Source organism: Aedes albopictus, chromosome 2 (assembly GCF_035046485.1).
Source record: "Aedes albopictus strain Foshan chromosome 2, AalbF5, whole genome shotgun sequence".
NCBI lineage: Eukaryota > Metazoa > Arthropoda > Insecta > Diptera > Culicidae > Aedes > Aedes albopictus.
The window spans coordinates 510962853-510986860 of NC_085137.1; the positions used below are offsets into that span (position 1 = coordinate 510962853).

Consider the following 24008-nt stretch of genomic DNA (forward strand, 5'->3'; position numbering starts at 1 on the left):
GGCATCCAAAGTTTCTCCAAAAGTTTCTTATGATTTTTTTCTTGGAAACCTTAAGGATCTTTTTTTTTTCAGATATTCTCTCTGGTATTCACGCAAGAGTTCCTTCAGAACGACCTCCAGAGAAGTTTTGTTTCAGAACGACCTCCTGGATGTTTAGCTCAGGAATCCCTCCAGAAGTTTGTCAAGAAATTCTACTGGGAATCTCAGGAGGTATCTGCAGGAGTTATTTTTAGGATTTATTCAAACAACCTTCCAGGGAAATCTTTAGAAATTCCTTCAGAGATTCCTTCAATAATTCTTACAGTATTTTTTGTGCAATATCTGGAAGAACTTCCGATAAACCCTGGAGGAATATCTGTAAGAATCCCTCCAGGAATCTGCAAAGGAATTCCCGGTCATATTTATAACGAAACCGTTGAAACAATTAAAAAAGTCCTTGAAGGAATTTCTGCAGGAATCCCTGAAGAATTTTTTCAAATTATTCCTGGAGGATTCCTTGACATAATTTCCAAAGGAATCTCTGTAGGATTCTTTACAGAATTCTTTGACTAATTTCTTAAAAACTTCATGGAAAACCCATTACTAAAAGTTCAGTAGAAATACCTAAGATCTTCGGAGATATTTTTCAAAGAATCCCTGAAATAAAAATCTGAGAAGAGATCCGAGCCTGAATTCTTGAAGGAATCCCAAGAGCAATTTCTGAAGAACTTCCTTGATCTGAAAAACCTCCTCGGGAAACCCTTGTTGGAATTCCTAGAAACGTTTACAGAGGAGTTTTAGGAATAATAGGACACGATCGGTGAAGTACTAAAATTGAAGTAATGATCTGAATTTTTGTATGGTGAGAAGGTCGATTCTCCGTTTCTGCAATGAAATGGTTCAAAAAGCATGGGTATTATGATTTGTTGCCTAATTTGATGCTGTTTGAGCAAAACTTTGGGTAACTGTGTTGTTTAAGTTATGACAAATGGGGAAAACAACAACAGGGTTACCCAAAGTTTTGCTCAAACAGCATCAAATTAGGCAAGAAATCATAATTGTGGAAACGGAGAATCGACCTTCTTACCATACAAAAATTCAGCTCATTACTTCAATTCTAGTACTTCACCGATCGTGTCCTATTCTGGAGAAATAATACATTTCCTGGAGCAATCTTTGGACGTGTTTCTGTAGGAATACCTGAAAAATACGCCAAGATAAGCTTCTGTAAAGATCCCCAGAAAAGTTTCTTGAGTTTAGAAATCTAGAGAAATTCCTGTAAAAATTCCTTGGAAATTGTATGAATAAATTCTTTAAAGAATCCAGGGAGAAATTGATATCCTTAGGAGAAATGCCAAAAAAAAATGTTTTGGAGCAATACTAAATGGTGGAATATCTGGAGGTAAGCCAGAAGGAATCTGTATATGAAAACCTGGGAAAAAAACAAACTTTTGTAACAGCCATTTGTATCGTTCAAGACTAAAATTTATAAAACGCATTTCACACCATTTTACGGCTTGTGGTAGGTCAGCGCATTTGGCCACACCAATTAGAGCCTTCTAGCGGCGACGGCCGCGGCTGCCCGACCTACCGACGACCAACTGCCTGACTGACTGGTTTGGCACACCACAGAGGTCCATTATGCAATCGCTCTTCGTTCGTCGGAGTGTCAAAGGACCATACCGTAAGAAGTTGTTGAAATGCAACACCAATTGGTGACGACAACAACAACAACAACACCAATCGAGAAATGTGACGCAGCTGAGTGTAGCTACAGCAAAAGATTAATTCAAATCAATTATCCGCCCGACGACGACGACGACGACGACGACGACGATGTCGACGACTGTAATATGAGAGGGTTTTTCTCCTTGTTGGGGGTGACGTTGGGAACCGCATCTCCACAGAGTCATAACCATCATCATCATCTGTTGGTCTGGTGTGGTAGGTGTCCGTTACCCGTTCGGCAAGAAATGCTAGAAGACACCATCATATGGTACTCCTCTTGGACTGGAGTTGGTGTAAGAAAAACCACTTTTACTCTTTTATGTCTCATATCTCACGATGGGTTGCTGCCACTTGGTGTTTGCACGACGGCGGTGTGGAAGCCCTAAGAAGGCAATCGCTATTCATGGTTCGGCAGTTTTTGCAGGCACTACTCGGTGGTACATACTGCCAGTCATCGAATGGGTGATTTTCAGCGGCACTTTTAACTGCATGATTGTTGCGGATAATGTGACGGGAAAAAACAAAGCCGGCTTGTTTATCAACATATCGGATGATAACAAGCGGTGTTTTTTTTTTCCTGACTCTCCAACTACTAGGAAAACAGGCGTTTGCGATCCGACTTGTCGATGGTAGTGTAGGATGTTGCGAGATGTTTGAGTTCTAACTAGTAGCTTAATGTATGCCTATTTCCATTTCAATCTCGTTTCAGATCGCATAGCAGTAATTATTTTTGGGATAGCAACCCTCATAGCTGGTGTGATATTATCTTCGGTTCCTTGGTTAAATATTTTTATTATGAAGGTATGTATCATTGGAATAACGAAACAGTAGGTACTCCATTTTACAGGGTGGGCCAGGTTGATTGTCAGTAATCTAATCAGTAGTATGTCTGACGACACGAAGAATAAAGAATACAGGTCGTGTTTTCTTGGGAGTGCATTTTATTTAGTTATCATGAGCAAATTGGTTTTAAGAATGTGTTGAATGGAGAACCGGTTCCGTAAGCTTGTCTTCGATCATCACCCCCAAGTGTTTGGCCGAGCGCTTTGAAGCGATAGTGCAACCGCCTACACTGATCACCGCTTGCATCTCCGACTTTCAATTGTTAACAATCACTACCTGAGTTTTGTGGTGAGCCAATTCCAGCTTCCTGGGGCTCATACACTCCCCCACAACTGCGATCGAGTGGGCTACAGTCAAATCCATTTCTTCGATCGATTCACCGTAGATCTTCGACGTAATATCATCAGCGAAGCCGACGGTTGCCACTCCCACCGGGAACTTTAACTTCAAAAATCTGGTCGTACATAACATTCCATAACACTGAACCCAGAGTGGAACCTTCCGAGACTGCTGAGCTGAGGTTATGTGAAAGCACTTCCGATCCACGTCTGTGTCATTTATATGAGTAGTCGAGTCTGGAGTTAACTTCCGAGACTTCTTGTACTTACCCGGGTGTTGGGTACACAACTCTCACACGGAGGTAGGTTCGCTACACAAGGTTGCACTTACCTTTAGCCTTCGATCGTGCCACCGACAGCTGCCCTCTCAGCAATCACCAGCGGTGCGATGGGTTTCCGATATGTGCACTGCCAGCCTGACCGTCGTCACTTGCGTGCCGATATTGACACACCAAGAGTAACACCGAATAAAAATAGGAAAATTATCTAAATAACTCCTGGTGCACTCTTGGACAATCAAACCAGCAGTAAGCACGGCCTCCTACAGCACCACCAGCGCAGGTTAGCCTCGGAATGCCGAACTATTTGCTCGAGATACCCTCGGTGTGCATCAACATTCTGTTGAGGATGATCTTTTCGAGCACCTTCCCCGCCGAGTCGATCAAGCTATTAGTCTATATGCCGACGGGTCTCCGGGTGCCACCCGGTTTCCCCGCCTTCGGCAATAGAGCACGATGTAGTACTAGATTTGTAATAATGAGCTAAATTTTTGTATGGTGAGAAGGTGAATTCTCCGTTTTTACAAGGAAATGGTACAAAAAGCATCGGTATTACGGTATGCACGATTTTTTTGCAGAAACGAGAACTTACCTTCTCATCATAAAAAAATTCAGCTCATTACTACAAATCTAATACTTCACCGATCGTGCCCTGTAGAACCAGGCTCTGCTGCTTCCAAACCTCTGGAAATATTCCCTCATTCAGGCATTTCTGTATTAGCAGACTTGAACATCTCGGGAGACTCTGCAATAGCCAGGTGCGGATCTCCGTCTGGACCTAGGGCCTTACCTACGCACTATGGGCCAGAAATAAAAATTTCGCGACAAAATTCAAAAAAGGTGTTTTTTTTTTTAAGATCGATCAATTTTCATATATGTATGATTGTTTAAGCTATGTTTGATTGTATACCGACTGATTTTTATGATTTGTAACAAAATTGTATCGTTTTTTGTATGGAGAAACTTCTAATAAGCAAAAATTCTCTTTGAGTTTAAATTACAATTGTACAATGTTTACTCAAATTGTACAGTTTATTTGCCAATTTGTTCAAAAAGTAGACGTATTCGACCGTATTCGACATGCAACCGATCTAGGAAGCTAGTTGAGACTCTTCTTTTTCGGATGCTACCGGACTTTTTTTGCGGGAATTAGCGGGAAACCAAGATAGAATGATTTAAGCGCATGCGTTAATTTTACAATGTTTTACGATGTGCTTTAATATCCATCCACTCTTAGATAGACTTTTGCCATTACGACGCAATCTCTTTATAGCTTGCGAAACAATACACATAGCAACATACTACTATTACTCTGGAAGTTTCAGGTAAGAATGTGATTGCAGACGTTTAAATCAGTATCACACACTTACTCAAAGTGCAAAGTTTCGGTACATCAATTCGTGTGGTCAATTATGATTTTTAATAATCTCAATTTATGTATAGATGTCATGTATGTATAGTTTTTGGTGAAACAATTCGCTGCCCAGGTGTTTCAGAGGTCCGGCATTTGGCAGAATGCCACTTGGCCGAATTATGTCCAAAATAATTCAGAGACCTCTTTTCACATTCTAGCTGCCAATTTGATCATCATTAATTTTTCCTTTTTCCTTTCTCCAGTCATTGACTATTCTTTCTTATTTTACAATTCAGGGATTAGTAGTCGTTAAAACTGTCAATATTTTATCAGAGATTTTTCCTCCTTTTAATCAAAGGGGATTATTTTGAGTTATACTAACGTGGTGAACAGTGGCACGAGTGGAGCGGACCTGGTTGGATGGTGAGAACACGTGACTATCACGCCGAGGACCTGGGATCGAATCCCACACCCGACATACTCACAATATGTGAGTTCTTCCTTCGGAAGGGAACAAAAGCGTGGGTCCCGAGATGAACTAGCTTAGGGCTAAAAATCTCGTTAATACAGATAAAAGAAAAAAATTAGTGGCACGATCGTTTTTTCTTCAGCCAAATGATGTTTGGCCAAATGGCGTTTGGCCAAGCGGCAATCAGCCAAATGACACTCGGCCAAATGACTTGGAGTCGGTATTTGAACAATAAATTGTGTTCGCTCTTCGATCATTCATATGTATAAGTGGGATGGATATATTTGCGATTAGGGAAATGATTTGATTTCCTTTATAATATATAAAATGCCGTGTCATTGATAGGCTCGGTAGCTTGTGTAGCATACCCAAGTAACAATCAGCATGCCTTGAAGGTTTATTCATGTTTTATCCTGGTTTTATACGAGCATGTCAAAAAGCTAGTTGTTCTAAATTAGTTTTATGTGGTAGTTTTTTACTTTGAACCTTTGGCGTTCCATAAAACTATCATATAACTTCTGCTATAAACATATTCAATTAAAGACTTGCAAGTAGACATGAATTGGTTTTATCACTCATTATATACCATTTAAATAAAACTTGCATTTGCGGTTGTTGTCGGAGAGATTTTTTTTTGTAAACAAATACACAAAACTGTGAGGCAATGCATAAAACCAACAAAAGATTTCGTGGCCGTAACATAAACCAAAAAAATGCTGTGATAAAACCGCTAGTTCTATCATGAACTCAGTTATGACTACCTCAGGAGGGTTAGCCCTATTGGAGGAATCATCAGGAACACAGAGTTTTATCAGAAAAATATGTCGCCCAGCCGGGATAGTTCATGTAAATACAGAACAAATATTACTCAATTTTATGATTTCACGTACATCTTAAGATCAAATTAAACCACACAACACGTTTCCGTCATTTTATTTTTTCAGAAAAATTACATAATGTCTTTTAAACTCCGCTGTGTTGAAATAACCTTTTTTGCACCCAATTCCACCGAGTAAATTAAATGCATTTATCTTCCAAATTATGCATAGTTTGTGTGGCGCACTTAGTTTTTGTCATTATCACAGTCACATTCACCACAAATTTTCCGTGGCATGTCTCCTGACACGTATTACATAGGAAAACAAATCTGAATTCCATATCTGCATCTTTCCAATTGATGGCTGGATAAACAAACAAGCATAATTTATTCTGACGATCGAACATTGAGAGTGAAAAATAATCAAAACAATTACTTGACAAGTCAGAAGACGGTTTTATTTAGAAGATTGATAAAACTATGATACAACCCGAAATCCTAAGCCGGTTTGCATACGATGTCCTGTACACCCTAATAAGACTGGGCCAACTAGCCAGAACGTGGGCTTATTGAGGCATACAAGAACTCGAGAGCATTTTCAAGTCGGCATCAATGGTTTTATTTTTAGGACTTTTGAATCGCTAAAAAACTTTGATAAAATTAAAATTGTTACTTGGGTATAAGGGCCTGAGTTAAAATCTCACTTGAGCTGTGGATTTGCTCCTAATTTCACTAATAATGTATCCATCTGTAGATGTGTATGTACGTTGAGTTTATTTAAAATTCTAATTATGATTGATATACCGAAACTTTGCACATTGAGTAAGTCGGTGGTCTTGATTTGTTCGCGAGAGCCGCAACCCCTTCTTGTATCGATGTGCTCCGATTGAGCTGAAATTTTCAGGGTATGGTTTTCCATATAAAAGATGATATCTGGCCGATTTTCAGATTTTTCCGTTAGGGGGAAGTGGGGTAAAATAGCCCTCAAAGATTTCATGTCTAAAAATAGGTAAAATCACTAAAATCGCAATAACTTCCGCAAAAGTTATCGGATTCAGCTGAAATTTTGGATGGACACTCTACTCCTATGGCACTTCCATTTAAGCCAAGCGTTGGATATTCTTTGATATTTAATTTGAAGAAATAGGTTATTTTCATAATTTTTTTGACGATTTTCAGGGCTCCTGTTTTCGTACCAACAGAACTAGGATGAAAAACTGAGTACTACGTTTTGAAGGATTACCCAAGAGCTTTCATTTGATATGTGACCCAGATGCGCCAACTTAAAAACTTTCGAAAAAAAATTTTTTTTTTTCTCGGGTATGCATTTTACCCCATATTTTTAGCTGTCTAAAGAAGTATTGTCGCAAATTATTACAACGTTATTTAACTTTCAAGGGTTTTTCTTCAATATTAATTCAACAGAAAAATTATGACTAAGAAATGCAATTATTAGATTTTTTCATTTGGGGAAAGTAGGGTAAAACGGACTAACTCAACCTCCTTTCGAAATAACCTTACTACGATGTTCTCTGATCGGTCTTTAATTTTCAGAGTTCTTTATTCTATTCAAGAAAAGATGCTTTACCACATATTTTTTTCTTGAGAGGATAACGGGGTAAAACAATTCTCAGAAAAAAATGTTGAAAATAAACAAAATTTCAAAACCTACAAATGCTTTGGTAAAACTTGGCGAAATTTCATGAAATAAGAAAAAATTTCTTAATTTTTATTGCTTATTCAAATGAGCAAGTCTGACAACATTTTGACGTCGAGAAATGTCACAGATTAGCACGTGGTGTGTGATTCACCGGATTCTCTCTCGATTTTTTTTTGGCATGTATCTCCGGTTCAATTTTCTCTTTTTTTCTCGTAAAAGTTGCAGCAGTGCACAATGGTCCACGACAAAGATTTAAGAGGAAAGATGCATTCAGCGCCTTCAAATGATTTTTTGGACAAATATGGTCTTCTACAAAGTTGTTCCCAAAAATCAGGCCCTCTTTTCAATGTACATGGGTAAATTAGGGTGGTCCATATTTTCAAAGAAATTGGGAACCAAACTTTTTTATTTGCAAGAATAACTGTATACATTCTTCGGAAAAGTTGTAGATCTATCAATTTTGAGCAAGTTTCCTGAAGACTTTTTTATGTAGCTTTGAAATTGACCGATCTAGAGATGTTTTTCTGAATAAGCTTAGGGTGGTCCAAGAAAAACCGGTTTTCTCGCGTTAACTTTTTCAGTTTCGATTTTTCATCAAATCGCTCATGAAACACTTGTAGAGCATTTGCAGACGCGTCGTTTCATGCGCTGAAATGGTCCTCTTATCTCTTTTGGTTCAAAAGTTACAGGTGTTTTTCCTAAAAAATATTTTTTTTAAAGGTGATATGACCGATTGGTGTGTGAAAAATGCTGGAAAAGTGCCTATTTTTTCTAGAAAACCATCAATATATTTTGAATGGAATGACGAAGCAACATTCCCAGCGCACGAAAATGTGCGTTATTTTTGAGTTCTTGAATTGTTCTTAAACAATTTTGACGTGAAATTTGAAACAAAAAAGATAAAGATAAAGGGTGACGCTAGAACAAATCGTTTTATTGCTTTACCGTTTTTGTTTAAAATTTCTCGTTTAAGTCGCGTAAGAACCACTTTTACAGCTTCCAAAAAAAGCGCATTTTCGTTCGCTGAGAATGTTGCTACGTCATTCCGTTCAAAAGTTATTGATGATTATCTAGAAAAAAATAGGCACTTTTCAAGTATTTTTCACTTGAGTTACAAAAAAACACCCCTCTAATTTTTTGATGTGTTTTATAACAACGTTTCTTCTTTTGAATGCGGGCAAAAGATAATTTTTATGATTGCCCCAACCCGTCATAACACCTTTTCAAAAAACTATGCTCTACAAGTGTTTCTTGGGTAGCTTTGATGAAAAATCGAAACTGAAACAGTTAACGCCAGAAAACCGGTTTTTCTTGAACCACCCTAAGCTTATTCAGAAAAATATCTCTGGATCGGTCAATTTTAAAGCTACAAAAAAGTATCTGCAGGAAACTTGCTCAAAATTGATAGATCTACAACTTTTCCGAAGAATGTATACAGTTATTCTTGCAAATAAAAAAGTTTGGTTCCCAATTTCTTTGAAAATATGGACCACCCTAATTTACCCATGTACATTGAAAAGAGGGCCTGATTTTTGGGGACGACTTCGTAGAAGACCATATTTGTACAAAAAATCATTTGAAGGCGCTGAATGCATCTTTTCTCGTAAATCTTTGTCGTGGACCATTGTGCACTGCTGCAACTTTCATGAGAAAAAAAAGAGAAAATTGAACCGGAGATGCATGTCAAAAGAAAAATCGAGAAAGAATCCGGCGAATCACACACCACGTGCTAATCTGTGACATTTCTCGACGTGAAAATGTTGTCAGACTTGCTCATTTGAATAAGCAATAAAAATTAAGATTTTTTTTTATTTCATGAAATTTCGACAAGTTTTACCAAAGCATTTGTAGGCTTTGAAATTTTGATTATTTTCAACATTTTTTTCTGAGAATTGTTTTACTCCGTTATCCTCTCAAGAAAAAAAATGTGATAAAGCATCTATTCTTGAATAGAATAAAGAACTCTGAAAATTAAAGACCGATCAGAGAACATCGTAACAAGGTTATTTCGAAAGGAGGTTGAGTTAGTCCGTTTTACCCTACTTTCCCCAAATTAAAAAATCTAATAATTGCATTTCTTATTCATCATTTTTCTGTTGAAAAACCCTTGAAAGTTATATAACGTTGTAGTAATTTGCGACAACACATCTTTAGACAGCTAAAAATATGGGGTAAAATGCATACCCGAGAAAAAAAATATTTTTTTTTTCGAAAGTTTTTAAGTTGGCGCATCTGGGTCACATATCAAATGAAAGCTCTTGGGTAATCCTTCAAAACGTAGTACTCAGTTTTTCATCCTAGTTCTGTTGATACGAAAACAGGCGCCCTGAAAATCGTCAAAAAAATTATGAAAATAACCTATTTCTTCAAATTAAATATCAAAGAATATCCAACGCTTGGCTTAAATGGAAGTGCCATAGGAGTAGAGTGTCCATCCAAAGTTTCAGCTGAATCCGTTAACTTTTGCGGAAGTTATTGCGATTTTAGTGATTTTACCTATTTTTAGACATGAAATCTTTGAGGGCTATTTTACCCCACTTCCCCAATCTGAAAATCGACCAGATATCATCTTTTAAGGACTGTTCATTTTATAAAGAGGACAACTTTGCAAGGCTATGAAAAGAAAATGCGTAGTTCAAATTTGAGCATCCTTGGTTAGTTGTTCAGTACATTATATTAGCAGATAATAACCATAAAAAAATTGGTTTAAAATTATTGAACTTCATAGAAATGTGGCAAAGTGTTTCGAGAGATCAATTTTTCAATTCCCAAAAACTAAAGATAAACACAAAATTTCTGTAAAACATCGGTGTATCGTTTTTAATTGCATAAAAGTGGTTGCCATGCTGCAGCAGTTTGAGTGATACATATTCTGGCAAAATATAAACCTAATCGGAATAATGGTTGCTGAGATATTAAAGTTACAAATTGGACTCGATTTTCAGAATAAAATTTATTTGTTAAACAAAAATGTATAAAAATATTAAATTTTGAATGTTTTCAATGGATCTAGTCGAAAGTACTAATAATGCAATTTCAAATGCAGAAAACCGCTTCTTGATAGTAATGTTGGCTTGGTTACTGTGCTTCATGGCAGTTACCGGAGATAAAACCGCTTCGTTCTTTCAAGGTTCTTCTAAATAACGATGTACTCTATTGCAAATACAACTTAACAATGATGTCGAAAATAAAAATTAACATGTAGTTATTTTCAAATAAGGTATTTAATCACATAGGGTCAGACCTTGCTGAAAATAAATAATAATAAGCTTCTCTAGAATCAAAAACTTGCATTTATGGAGCAAAAAGTATGCAATTTTTCATTATGGCCATCATTAAGTATTAAATTTATGATGAAGAATGTACTTTAAAGCATATTTTTCTTCGGTATCATTTAGAATGCGATTCTCTTCTATACTGGACAAATTTTGAACTGATTCCGTAGTGTTATTGCATCACTGGACTTATATAAGTATTTTTTATCAATTTCATTGATAACAAGGTAACTCACTATATCAAGCTGTATAATGCTTGGTGCATTATTACTGACCAACTATTACACTCTACCTTTAGAAGAATAGTATTAGATCCCAACACATTGAAAAGTTCATGAAAATTTTAAAGTTATGTATGTGGAAAGTTGTGTAGAATTTTGAGAAATGGGGTTTTATTGAGTTTTAACGAAAACCGCTTCAGTTCCATAACTAAGGACAATTTGTATGATGTTATATTTTTCCTACACTGTAGAATAGCTATGGAAATTTATGCAAAAAACCGATAATGATTTTATTGAAAAATAAAAAAGATATCACACAAATAAAGTGTCCTCTTTATAAAATGAACAGTCCTTATATGGAAAACCATACCCTGAAAATTTCAGCTCAATCGAAGCACATCGATTCCACTTCCTTTGGAAAGGGGGTCGCGGTTCTCGCGAACTGGCTCTTAAAAGCTTATAATCACATTTATATTTAAAACAAAACCTTCCAGAACGAAAGTTGTTTGTTGCTTTGTATATTGTTTCGCAAGCCATAAAGTCATAGCGTCGTAATGGCAAAAGTGGATGATTATTGAAGCACAGCGTGAAATATTGTTAAAATTTAAGGACAAACGTCTTAAAATCCCGCTGCAACAGTGCATCAAAACTTCAGACGCACATATCTCACGAAGCAAGCTCCAAACAACAGTGCATTTCATTATTCTGTTCTTGCTCACTTGTAATAAGCTTAAAATAAGAAGCTCAGGCACGCTGGTTTTGTTTACGAACAGATTTGTGCGATCAAAATCGTGAGTAGGTGCCAAAGTCGGCCATTGTGGCGGCCATGTTGGGATTCTAACAAGTCTGTCCTTAAGCAAGCACTAAAATCATTCTAACTTGGTTTCCGCAAATTCCCGCAAAAAAGACCGGTAGCATTCGAAAAAGAAGAGTCTAAACTAGCATCCTAGACCGGTTGCATGTCGAATACGGTCGAATACTCCTACTTTTTGAACACATTGGCAAATAAACCGTAAAATTTGAGTGAATATTGTAAAATATGCAAAATATACTAAATTTACTTTTAGGAAATGTATGCGTTATATTTTTTAATCACATTTTTCAACACAAATCACATTTTTCTTAATATTGGTTAAAATCAAGAATTTTCGCTCATAAGAAGTTTCTCCATACAAAAAAACGATACAATTTTGTTACAAATCGAAAAAAATCTATCGGTATATAATCAAACATAGCCCAAACAATCATACAAATATGAAAATTGATTGATCTTAGAAAAACAACTTTTTGACTTTTGTCGCGAAATTTTGATTTCTGGCCCATAGTGCTACGCTAAGGGACTTTGCTATCCCCGCAAGTGCCTCATCAGTGACCCTCATCGCCAGCTCCAGTCCTACGAAAGGAGGCCAAGGACTAGGATCATGACGCGGAAAAAGCCCTTCGATGAACCCCTCCAATATCTCTGGAGACTGTTCTGAAAGTGCCATTACACTTCTTGTCTTGGCCATCATGATCCTGTAGGCATCACCCCCACGGATTCGCATTGGCACTCTGACAGAGACCCTCAAAGCAAAGACCCTCAAAGACTCTTATTTCAGTCTTGAGCACGACTTTAGCAGCGGCGAACACCACCCGCTGCACTCGCCATCTAGCCCATAGGCAGGCGCGGCGCAGGTTCGCAATCGCTTCAGTCCACCAGTAAGCCGGTGGTCTCCCATTTCTTGGTTGGACTTGTCTCGGTATGGTCACATGGTTGAAGTCTGACGTCTTCCACCTTCGAGGGCTTGATCTTGGCCTAGTTGTCTCTTCCTCTACCCGCTGCCTGCTGTTGTGATCACTGTAAGTGTAGCATTCGTCTACCCTTCAGTTTGAACTACTTTTTAGGTCAGGGCTACAAAAAATGTCAATAATCGACTCCGCACCGTTCCGACTAAAGATACCATTAGCCATTAGCCAGATGGACATCTAGCATGGCCTGTGTCACTAGTAGGATCTGACCCTGCTAGTTGCTGGTCTGCGTGATAGCGGTTCAGGTTCTGCTGCCTTACCCGCACTATGATTTGTCAGCTGTGGTTCTTCTGAAAGCCAGGCATCTTTGGACTTCCCGTCGATTGTTTGCTGTTCGCAGTTTTCACGGAACAAATCAAACACTTCGGTAGACTTGAAAGAGGAAATCTGCTTTTACAGATACCCAAGAGGTGGTTTCTCTGGATATGTGGGGTCGACACTAAAACCCCTTTTTCTATCTCTTCCTTACCTTCGCGGTACGCCCGTTTTAGGGATGACTTCGAGAAGGGCGTGACTTCGCACATGAGTACACTCTAATGGTAAGCGTTCCACCTGCTACCGCCTTAAGTTGTTCACCCTTCCCCGGAGGCTCGAGTCCTGGCTAGTACTTAGACCACCCGTTGGACTCAAGCTCCTGGATGGGGAAGGGGAGCCAACTCAACTATCTGTTGTTCGGCTCGCCATTTTTTCTGTTGAACTACACGATTCGAAAATCCGTGGAAGTAACGGAATCCCACTTGTCTCTCCTCGTACATATCCTTTCAACAATGTTGTCAGGAGTGATATCTCTACCGCATACCTCCTGCATACTCGACCTTTGCTGCCTCACGTCTTTCCGTTCTACCCTCATCGGTACGAGCTCTTTGCATACTCCTCCTAGCTCTTAGGCAGGATGCTCGGAGCTCCGCGATTTCTGGACACCACCACTATACTGGTTTCCGTCAATTTCTGGGTACTGTGCGCCTAGTCATCGCGGTGTCGCACGCACGGCTTAGAGTTCCGACTAGATCTTCACTGGACAGATCGTCAGTGTTATCCTCCATAAGCAGTCTCTCGGCAAATGCCGCCCTATCGAAGCGCGAGGTCAGCCATCCTCGATGACTGTCGATGACCTTCGGCCGTGTCCTCCTTCCTCCATGTTCTACCTTATATCGTACCGCCAGATGGTCACTGTACGTGTACCCATCGTCAACCCTAGGATTTAGACCCGGGCTCCAGAAGGTCACGTCGATGATCGACTCTTCAGCGTTCCTACTGTAGGTCATTTTTTCATCTACGTTCGCGACATCCACGTTCAGTCTCGCCATGGCTTCGAGTAGTGCCCAGCCTTTCGCGTTAGTTGATCGGCTACCCCACTCGATCGCCCAAGCGTTGAAGTCTCCGCCGATGACCACAGGACTCCACCCTACTAGCGCGATTGTTAGCGCATCCAGCATTGCTGAGAACTGATCTATCGGCCACCACCTGGGTGGGGCATAACAACTACAGTAGTACACCCCATTGATCTTCGCTATTGCGAAGCCCTTATGCGACCTGGAAATTATTTCCTAGATCGGGAAACGACCGATTGTACAGATCGCCGCTAGCTTAGCCTTATCCGCTACCCAGTTCCCGTTATCGCGGGGGGGGGAGGCGGTAGGAATCATATTTGTCATATTTGTCTGTAAATATTTGACTCCGAGACTGACTGACACGGCAACTGTTGTGCGGCTTCACAGTGGTTCAGGTTTAGTTGTGTAACCTGCATTACCGTTTTAAACTTCGACCTCCTCTAGAGGACTGCTGGAGTACAGTACGGTAAAAGCAGTCATCAACGACACAGCTGAGAGCATCATCGGGTAGGAGGAACGGAGTCAACGGAACGAATGGTTCGACGAGCAGTGCAGAGCGATTTTGGAGGAGAAGAACGAAGTGCTGGCGGTAATGATATTGCAACGAAGGAACCTGACAGAACGTAACAAAGAGAAAGGGAAACAGCAGACTCTCCTATTTCGGGAGAAGAAATTACGCCTGGTAGAAGCGCTGTGCAAAAATGGAACTGCTGTGCCGTTTCCAAGAAATACGAAAGTTGTACGAGAAACTCAACGTATCCCGCAATGAATTCGTGCCGTGAGCCGAAACCTGCTGAAATAAAGGTGGGTGTTTTCCGACGGACGGTTGTGAAGTGAATGAAACATGGAAGCAGCGTCCCGATGAGCACCTGAATGGAGACCAAGACAACATAGAAAACGACTGGATCAGTGCAACAGACGGTAACGATCCAACTCCTACGCCGAGAGATGTTAAAAATGCCATTCTTCACCTTAAAACCAACTGGTATCACAGATGAACTCATCAAAATAGGACAGAAAAGTTGGTCACCTGCCTTCTTCATCTTCTTGATGTAACTTCCTTACCAGGATAAAGCCTGCTTCCCAGTTTAGTATTATAGGAGCAATTGCACAGTTGTTAAATGAGGGCTTTCTCTGTCAATGATTACTTTTGTGCCTTCAGGGGACTGAGATGGTCAAGTGGCTCCGTAGCTTAGAGGTAATAAGCGCCCGTCTATCGAATTGGGAATCGTGGGTTTGATTCCCACTGGAGCACGTGGTTTTCTTTTTATAACTCAAATCTCAATTTGCTCATAAAACACGTGCTTCTGTTAAACGTTGTAATTTCCACTGGGCTTGGTTAGCCTAAGCAAAAATCTTTTTTTTACTTTTCATTTCTGTGTATTTTAACTATGCAAATTCTACACTTTCCAAAAAAAATCGATAAATTGACATTCAACAATTTTGTCTGGACAAAACTGTGCGACGTTGAAGGCTGGACTATGATACCCAATATTAAGCTACGTGGATAATGAAAATCTTCTTGTAATACGAAAAAAAAATCCGTTCTTCAAATCATGATAAGGCAAAATTTCTAGCCATGTATATCAATTTTGAGATACCTGGTGGGTTGTTGACGGCTCCTAAAGTTCAAAGTGGTCGCTAAATGTTTGTTTCCGAAAAGTAACGATTATGTTATTGCCAACACTCTTATCACATTCTCTTTTTTCACTTTATTTTTACAGAATCTAAGACTATGGAACGGCACGATAAGCTTCCATTACTGGCAACGGCCAGGCGTCACTAGGTTAACTAAGGTGTATATATTTAACGTAACTAATCCGGAGGGGTTTCTCGCCGGTGAAAAGCCAAAACTAGTTGAAGTAGGACCATTCGTTTATAGGTGAGTACAATGGGCGGGATGCAAGTCGCTCATTCATCCTTAGAATAAGAGAACACGCTCCTGATTCAATCTTTTGCGGAAGCTGGCAACCTACACGCGGAAACTCCGAACGTGCTTTCGGTGGAAACGCGTGATTCATAATCGTAACCCTAGATCGCGCTCATATGGTGTGGGAACCGGTAATTGCGATCAAAACGATCAATCTCATTAAGATAGCTTTGGAAACGGGAATTCCCGTTTTTCTCAAAAACAACAATACGACTCAACCCCGGGGTGCACGTGAGATTTTGACTTAATGATCTCCCACTCTCAAACAATCTGCCCGGGGTTTGTAGGATTCCACTCTAACGCGCGTTGTTGGTCACAAAAAAATACGGATAAACCGAACAAATCGAAGGAAATTTCCTTTGGAGCGCGTGGCACGGCGATCGTGGGACGGGAGATGCGTTTGAGAACGGTGATTATATGCTAATATAGACATGCACCTAGGCAGGCTTAGTAACCGCGAGCAAGCGAGGGGGATTAGCCTGACAACAACTATCTTAGTTGTGGGGTTGCATTTGCTCTTCTATCAAGGGGCTGTATTCAAAGTTTCAATAATGTTAGTTTGACGTATATCAGGAAAACAGTATTTGAAATATTCACATAGTTGCTATAATTTATGACATGTCGTTCACATAGTATAATTATTATAAAAATATAGTTAGATATTGCTCTTGGTCATGATATTATTGTGAAAGTATAACGAAATCGCACCTCGAATTTTCAGAAGTTCAATTTAAAAAAACTTAAAATTACACTGAAAAGTTGTTTATTTCCACTCCACTAACTGTTTAAATGAATATTTGATTTGGTTTTCTTCATTTATTCTCATGAAATACACAAGTTTACAAAATAAAACGAAAGTCGTGAACATCTGTCAACGACCAAAATTTTTGAAGCACAATTTAGTGCTGATTTCGAAACCGATCTTCAAAAAAATTTAAGTAGAACAGTTTTTGAGTTTTAGCTCAATATCGAGTTTTACTACTTTTCAAAATATGTAATTTATTAAAATTCAAATATATTCCGTTTTGTGAGACCAATTTTAAATCTTTTTTCATCAATTGAAAGCTGAATACAATACCATTCGATCATCTGAATACAGGTTTTGCGTCAGATTGATGAAATTCAAGATATTGGCCAGCTTAAGGGACGATCTTCTAAAATTTTAGTCAAATTCCCAAAATTTTTTGAAGAAATGTATTTTCTTCAATGAGAAAAAGTCAACTTAAAAATTCTTCCTCGACGTTTATTTGACATATCATGAGGAATTCCACGGAGTCATGTCAGTCGATCCTGAGCGACCATTTCAAAAATATCTGAAACTTTGCACAGTTTTTGAACTTCATCTAAATCGCCATTTTTCGATATTAAACCTTCATATTCACTCACGACTAACTTTTCAAAAGGGTGTATGCGAAAATAGTTCAAAAATATTCTAAAAGCTGTACAGCAAAAACGGATTGTTCGATTGTTATGAATTTTTCAGCAAAGTTAGATAACTAAATGATGATTCCTTAGAAAATATACACTGTAAAAAATTTCTTTTTTTACTTTAAAAAAATATGATCTTTGTCACAAAAACTCAAATATCTCAAAACCCTATCTTTTTACCAACGTCAATTTTTTAGGGGAAATGGCCCATTATATCAGCTATCTACCATAAAATTTTGGTGATGGTAAACTGATAAACAAAAAAGTTATGACATTTCAACCATTTCACAATTTTTACATTTAGTAACAAAATTTTTTTTTTCTGTGTAAATTATTTCGAGAACTATATTTTGATGCTGATTTTATTGTACAGGCTACCGCCTGAATTGAACAAGTTGTTTTCATGATATTTTTGTTTGATTATTCATAATTACTATAGTATCTATTTGAAACTTAGACGCGATCCAGTGTTGTGATTAAAAATATTGAGAGTGTCATACTTTTATTGTACGTGACTGGTGAAAAAATCCCTTGATAGTGTTGAAAAGCTGTTGATTATAAGAAAAATGGAATTAACCTTTTTTTTTCAAGACAAAAGCTGTATAATAAAAGTTTTATATACGCGTATACGTCTAGTTTATCTGCAAAAAAAATTCCTCTTAGAGAACAGACTTTATGATCGGAAGAATGCGAGTAACTTCAACAACAACAAATGCATGAGAGGTACATACCACAGACAAACAGACGAAACGCCTAGAACAATTTTCGTGGAAACCCATCGCCCAGTTCACACTACCACCACCTGGTGGAAATGTTTCACGAAACACTGCGTTGTGCAATATCGTCATCAGAAGACGCTAGTGTGAAACGTCAAACGCAAAGAAAAACGGTGGGCGCTCTTCTGGTTATGAAAGCCACAACCAAGATTCAAAATGATCGTTAACCGTTATGTGTCCGACAAACTTTTTGCTTTTTTCTACACCGTGCTTTTTAAATGGCTGCTGGATACCCGGGTACCCTGTCGGCCACATAAGGGTTAAGCGTGGTCAATGAAAATTGCGTCAGTGTTACGTTTGTTTGTCTGTGAACATACCATGACAATGCTCACGAAAAAGCAAAAAAATACTACCGCTGTGGGTATTAAAAATTTTATAGTAATTTTTTTCTTCAGCCAAGCAAACAACACCAAACTAGTCAGTTAAAACTAATAAGTGATTTTGTTTATTATAATCTAACGAACAACATGAACAGTCGCTTTCTCAAAGGTCTTCAACTCAACGCTCTCTTGTAGACCGTTTGATGAAAAAAAAAAATGTTCAAAAGAGTTACGAAATCTCATCGAAAGCGCCATAGATAAACTGAAAGAGACTGGTTATGCCCAAATGTCCATATTGAATACAAATTTACGCATTTGCACGTCCTGTCGTCTAGACTTTGACAAACGAGCTATCTGTATATCATCGTTAAAGCAGGGCGCAGGAAGTTCGATAACGATAACAACTGAGAAATTTCCAGAAGTGCTAAGTGCAGAGAGTCATGCCACCGTACCATCAGCGACATCTGTTTAAACAATTTAAGCACGCCCCTTTTCAAAAATGCTTTGAAATATTCTTCAACATCTATACCCATTTCAATATTATCAACGTTGCAAAACACGCCTTCAACATTCATCTTGAAGAAGAGGGAAAACACTTGTCCTCAAATGTAACAGCAAATTAATGAATAAACGACTAACGCGCGGAGGGTGTGATAAAATTGGAACATTACTGTACATATAATATACATAATACATAATAAAAACAGCTTGTTTTACTCACGCAAGGCCATTAACAATAAAATCAGCATCAAACTGCGATTTCCGGCCGAAATAATTTACACTAAAAAAAAAATTATTACTAAATGTGAAAATTGTGAAATGTTTGAATTGTCATAACTTTTTTGTTTATTAGTTTATCATCACCAAATTTTTAATGGTAGATAGCTAATACAATGGACCATTTTCCCTAAAAAAAATACGTTGGTAAAAAGATAAAGTTTTGAGATATTTAAGTTTTTGTGACAAAAATGATATTTTTCAATGTTAAAAAAGATTTTTTTTACAGTGTATATTTTCTTAGGAATCACCATTTAGTTAACTAACTTTGCTGAACAATAAAATCATCATCAAACTGCGATTTCTGACCTAAATAATTAACCCAGAAAAAAATATTTACCAAATGTGAAAATTGTGATATATTTGAAATGTTATAACTTTTTTGTTTATTAGTTTACCATCACCAAATTTTTATGGTAGATTGCTAATACAATGGATCGTCTTCCCTAAAAAAATTACGTTGGTAAAAAGATAGGGATTTGAGTTATTTGAGTTTTTGTGGCAAAAATTATATTTTCCATGTTAAAAAAGATTTTTTTCACAGTGTATATTTTCTTAGGAATCACCATTTAGTTATCTAACTTTGTTGAAAAATTCATAGCAATCGAACGAACCATTTTGGCTGTGCAGATTTTTGCATATTTTTGAACCATTTTCACATACACCCTTTTGAAAAGTTAGTCGTGATTCAAAATAAAAATTTGATATCGAAAAATGGCGATTTAGATGAAACTGAAAAACTGTGCAAAGTTTCAGTTCAATAGAAAATCATGAATTAAAAAAATTCCTTAATTTTGATGCTGTTGCTTGGAATCGCTCTCATATGTAGGCGAGTTACAGTAAAAATTTCAGCTCAATCGAAGCATTGATTACGGAGAATGAGATGTTTGAAGTGAGCGACATTGCTTAAAAATAGAACAAAAATCGATTTCAAATCATCAACCTTGTATGGAAAGTCGAAAAAATTTCCGCTCTACTGTAATTTTTTTCTTTCGCGTTTTCGAACTCAGGGCATGATTCTACACCAAAAATGATCATCAGCTTACCGAGTTCAAAAATGCTGTAAACTAGTGATATTAAGGTTTAGCCTCAGTTTATATTTCCCTTGACTCTGAATCAATCGAGCAAAATCTAAATTCAGGTTGAATCTGATGAATTCAAAATTATTACAAGTTCCCATCACTCACCAACTCGCTGAGTAATACCAGCGATTTACCGGTTGCAGTCTCCGGTGATGCATCATCTTTTTGCATCTTTCCGTCTTCGCGTTCGCGCATGCACTGCACACTCTCCTAATGATCTTTCTTGCCTTGGCGTCTTCAAAGGTGGCTCGCCGTCACCCTAGAGTGGCTCCCTACACATCCCATCCGCCTCGGGACACTTCTGTACCGTTTGTTTGCTCTTGGAAATGGATTTTGATTACTGTTTTCGCGACGACAACGATGGCGACGACTATATTTAGCACCGGATAAAACTCGGATGTCAAACGAGCAAGGACAATCCAATAGCAGCAGCAACCGCCTTAATTGAACGGGTGGAGCTGCGGTTGAGTGTCCAAGTTCATACACAACATCCAAAGGCATCCGTATGGATTAAGACTGCTAGCTAGAAATTACGGTACTGGATATAAAATTGACATTTTACGATGAGTCGACACGACGGATATCAGCTACAGGATTTATAGCCTGGAGAGTACAATGCAGGGTGCTGTTTTTACTTGATATTAGAGGAGAGTTTAGCTAGAAGTGTAACACTAAGAAGCTATAGGCTTGAGGCTCCACATATTTATAAACTTAAGAAACACCTGCTCGATTCCTAGCGTCTCCCAAGCATTTTTTTATTTTATCTGTATTAACCACACAGCTAAAAAATGGTTCCGGGTCATTTGGCCGAACGCCATTTGGCCAAATGCCGTTTGGCCGAACGCCATTTGGCCGAATGGGTCATTTGGCCGAATGCCATTTGGCCGAATGCCGTTTGGCCGAAAATAAATGATGAACTTAAGTGACCATGTCACTATTCCTCGCATCAGTATAACTCGAAAGAACAGCCTATGATTCAAAGAAGGAAAAATCTTTGATAAAATATTGACAGATTCAACGCCAACTCATCCCTTAATGTCAAAACTAGAAAGAATAGCCTATGATTAAAATAAGGAAATATTTCTGATGATCGTATTGGTAGTTGGAATGTCAAAACTTCCTCTGAATTCTTTTGAACATAATTCGGCCAAACGGCATTCGGCCAAACGACCATTCGGCCAAATGACATTCGGCCAAATGGCGTTCGGCCAAACGGCATTCGGCCAAACGGCATTCGGCCAAATGGCCGGACACCCTAAAAAATGTTACATCATATAACCTGTAACAAAATGACCCCGTCATATCGCACACATTTTTCCATCAGTTTATAAATGTACAGGGGATACTCAAAATAACTGGGATATGTAAAATTTTCACTTTTCAAAAAATGTTCAACTCTCTGTAACTTTTCGAAAAGGGCATCAAATATTCTCAATTTTTTACTGTAAGTACACACTAAAAAATTCTGAATATTACAATTGACACAATCTTTATAAATGCCGTAATGACATATGCCGTAAGATAAAATATGACTGATTTTTGTGTCATATCTGACGCTGTCATGAATAGCTTCCAAAAAAAGTTAATGTATCGTCACTCCCAGCAAATGTTTGTCTCATATACTATATTTTAAGATACGCCAACTGTTTTCTGAAGGGAATGACTCAGATATCGATATTAAATGACATAAAATTACACGTCCTTGAACATAAACAGCGACGTGCGCGGCAAACGTCAAATTTCAGTCTTGCTTCTCATGTTTTCGTTTAGTTTCGTTCGGTAGACTTTCGCAATTTTAGTCCACGTCCACATCCAGTTAAATCTTAATGGGAATATTAATTGCAGATTATTCGGGAATACGCGGATGCGCAAAGCAATTTGCATTCAGCTCAAAGCAGAGTTTTGAAATAATATACGCTACCGGCAGATTCAAAATAAGTGGCAGTCTCCGAAGTGCTGAAGCGGCAGTGTTTTCGTCACAGGCTGAGGCAAAAATACATATTGTTCATTCGAATTTAGTTGTTATCTTGTGTATTTTGTTAAACTAAAAGTTTTGAGAACTGACGACAATCCCTAAAGGATAACAGTATGAAAATCAGGCATCAGGTGATGGGTTCCAGTGTGCAGCGAAGTGACGGGAGTTTTTGTGGTACAAATCACTAACAAAGAATTCTTAATATTATTAGTGATTAGTGTTTGAGTGTTTGAAGCAACGGTGGTGATGACGATAGAATCGGTCCAGGTGAGTGGTCTTCATAAATTATTTGTGGTTAGATGGAGATGGGAAGAGTTAAACTCTTCAGTGAACATAACCTTAAAATACACGTCATGTCGTAAAGCTTATTATTACGTCATGACGTGTATTTTTTTTTTAACGCCGCTCGTCTCATGTAATTTTAAGAGCGAACGTAATTGTACGTCTGAAACTAACCTATTTTTCCGTCATTCTACTCGCTGCAATATGTCGGCGTAAAATGACGTAAAATTACGCATATTTTTCGAAGTGTGATATATCAACTAGTTGTATATCAGTGGTCAAAATTTGGAAAAGATCGAGCCATTCTACACGAAGTTATAAAGGTTCTAGAAAAGGTATAATTATCCGATAGCCAACTTTGAGCTGTTATGTCTCCGGATTCAATGAACCGAATGCAATGAAATTTCGATCATTTATGACTAATATAGTGAACTTTGAAAAGCAGTTTACTTAATTTGAAATAATTAATAAGAAAAAAAGTTATGGCGGTTTCATTTATTCTATGTTTCTTTAGTAAATTTATCTATTTTCATATGCATCCCATTACTTTTTCAATTTAATGCCAGTTATTTTGTTACTTCATTTCAAAACATATTCATATTGATGTCAATTAGAGGGAATTTAAATGAACTATAATTACTATCTCGAATTTTGAAACGATGATGAAGTTGTGGATAAATTGGTGGTATATTAGAAAAATAATCCAATGGTAATAATTTTCTTTCGTATAAAGAATTTTAAGTTTAGACAAAAGTTTTTGATAGCTCATTATATAAGTCATAAATGATCAAAATTTCATTGCATTCGATTCATTGAATCCGGAGATATAACAGCTTGGCTATCGGATAATTATACCTTTTCCTAGAACCTTTATAACTTCGTGTAGAATGGCTCGATCTTTTTCAAATTTTGACCACTCATACACAACTAGTTGATGAAGTTACAGTAAAAAATTGAGAATGTTTGATGCCCTTTTCGAAAAGTTACAGCGAGTTGAACATTTTTTGAAAAGTGAAAATTTTACCTATCCCAGTTATTTTGAGTATCCCCTGTAAAGTAGCTTGCTCTAAGTATGAAGCTCGCTTTCAATATTCCATACAAGAAATTCTTTAATGTAAAATTCAGTGAAATAGAATAGAAACTTGTGTGCTATTTTTTTACGTCGGGTGTAATTTTCAGGTTTTTTTTTTGCTGTGGCAACTTTGTTATATTAGTGTGAAAATTACGTGTTTCCTACAAACGCCTTGTACAGGGGATGGTCAAAATGTTTGGGATAGGCAACTTTTTTTTCTCTCACAAAAAAGTTCAATATGCTGTAACTTTTCATAGAGTACATCAAAAAATCTCAAATGTTGAC

General features: G+C 37.8%; 1 protein-coding gene across 1 annotated transcript in view; it reads left to right on the top strand.

The window, feature by feature from the left end:
• Positions 1–24008, top strand: part of LOC109621685 (scavenger receptor class B member 1) — a 207980-nt gene that overhangs the window by 157993 nt on the left and 25979 nt on the right. The window contains exons 3-4 of the mRNA XM_020075805.3: positions 2417–2508; positions 15806–15963. Coding sequence (XP_019931364.2) covers positions 2417–2508; positions 15806–15963 — 250 coding nt within the window. The remainder of the gene's footprint in view (positions 1–2416; positions 2509–15805; positions 15964–24008) is intronic.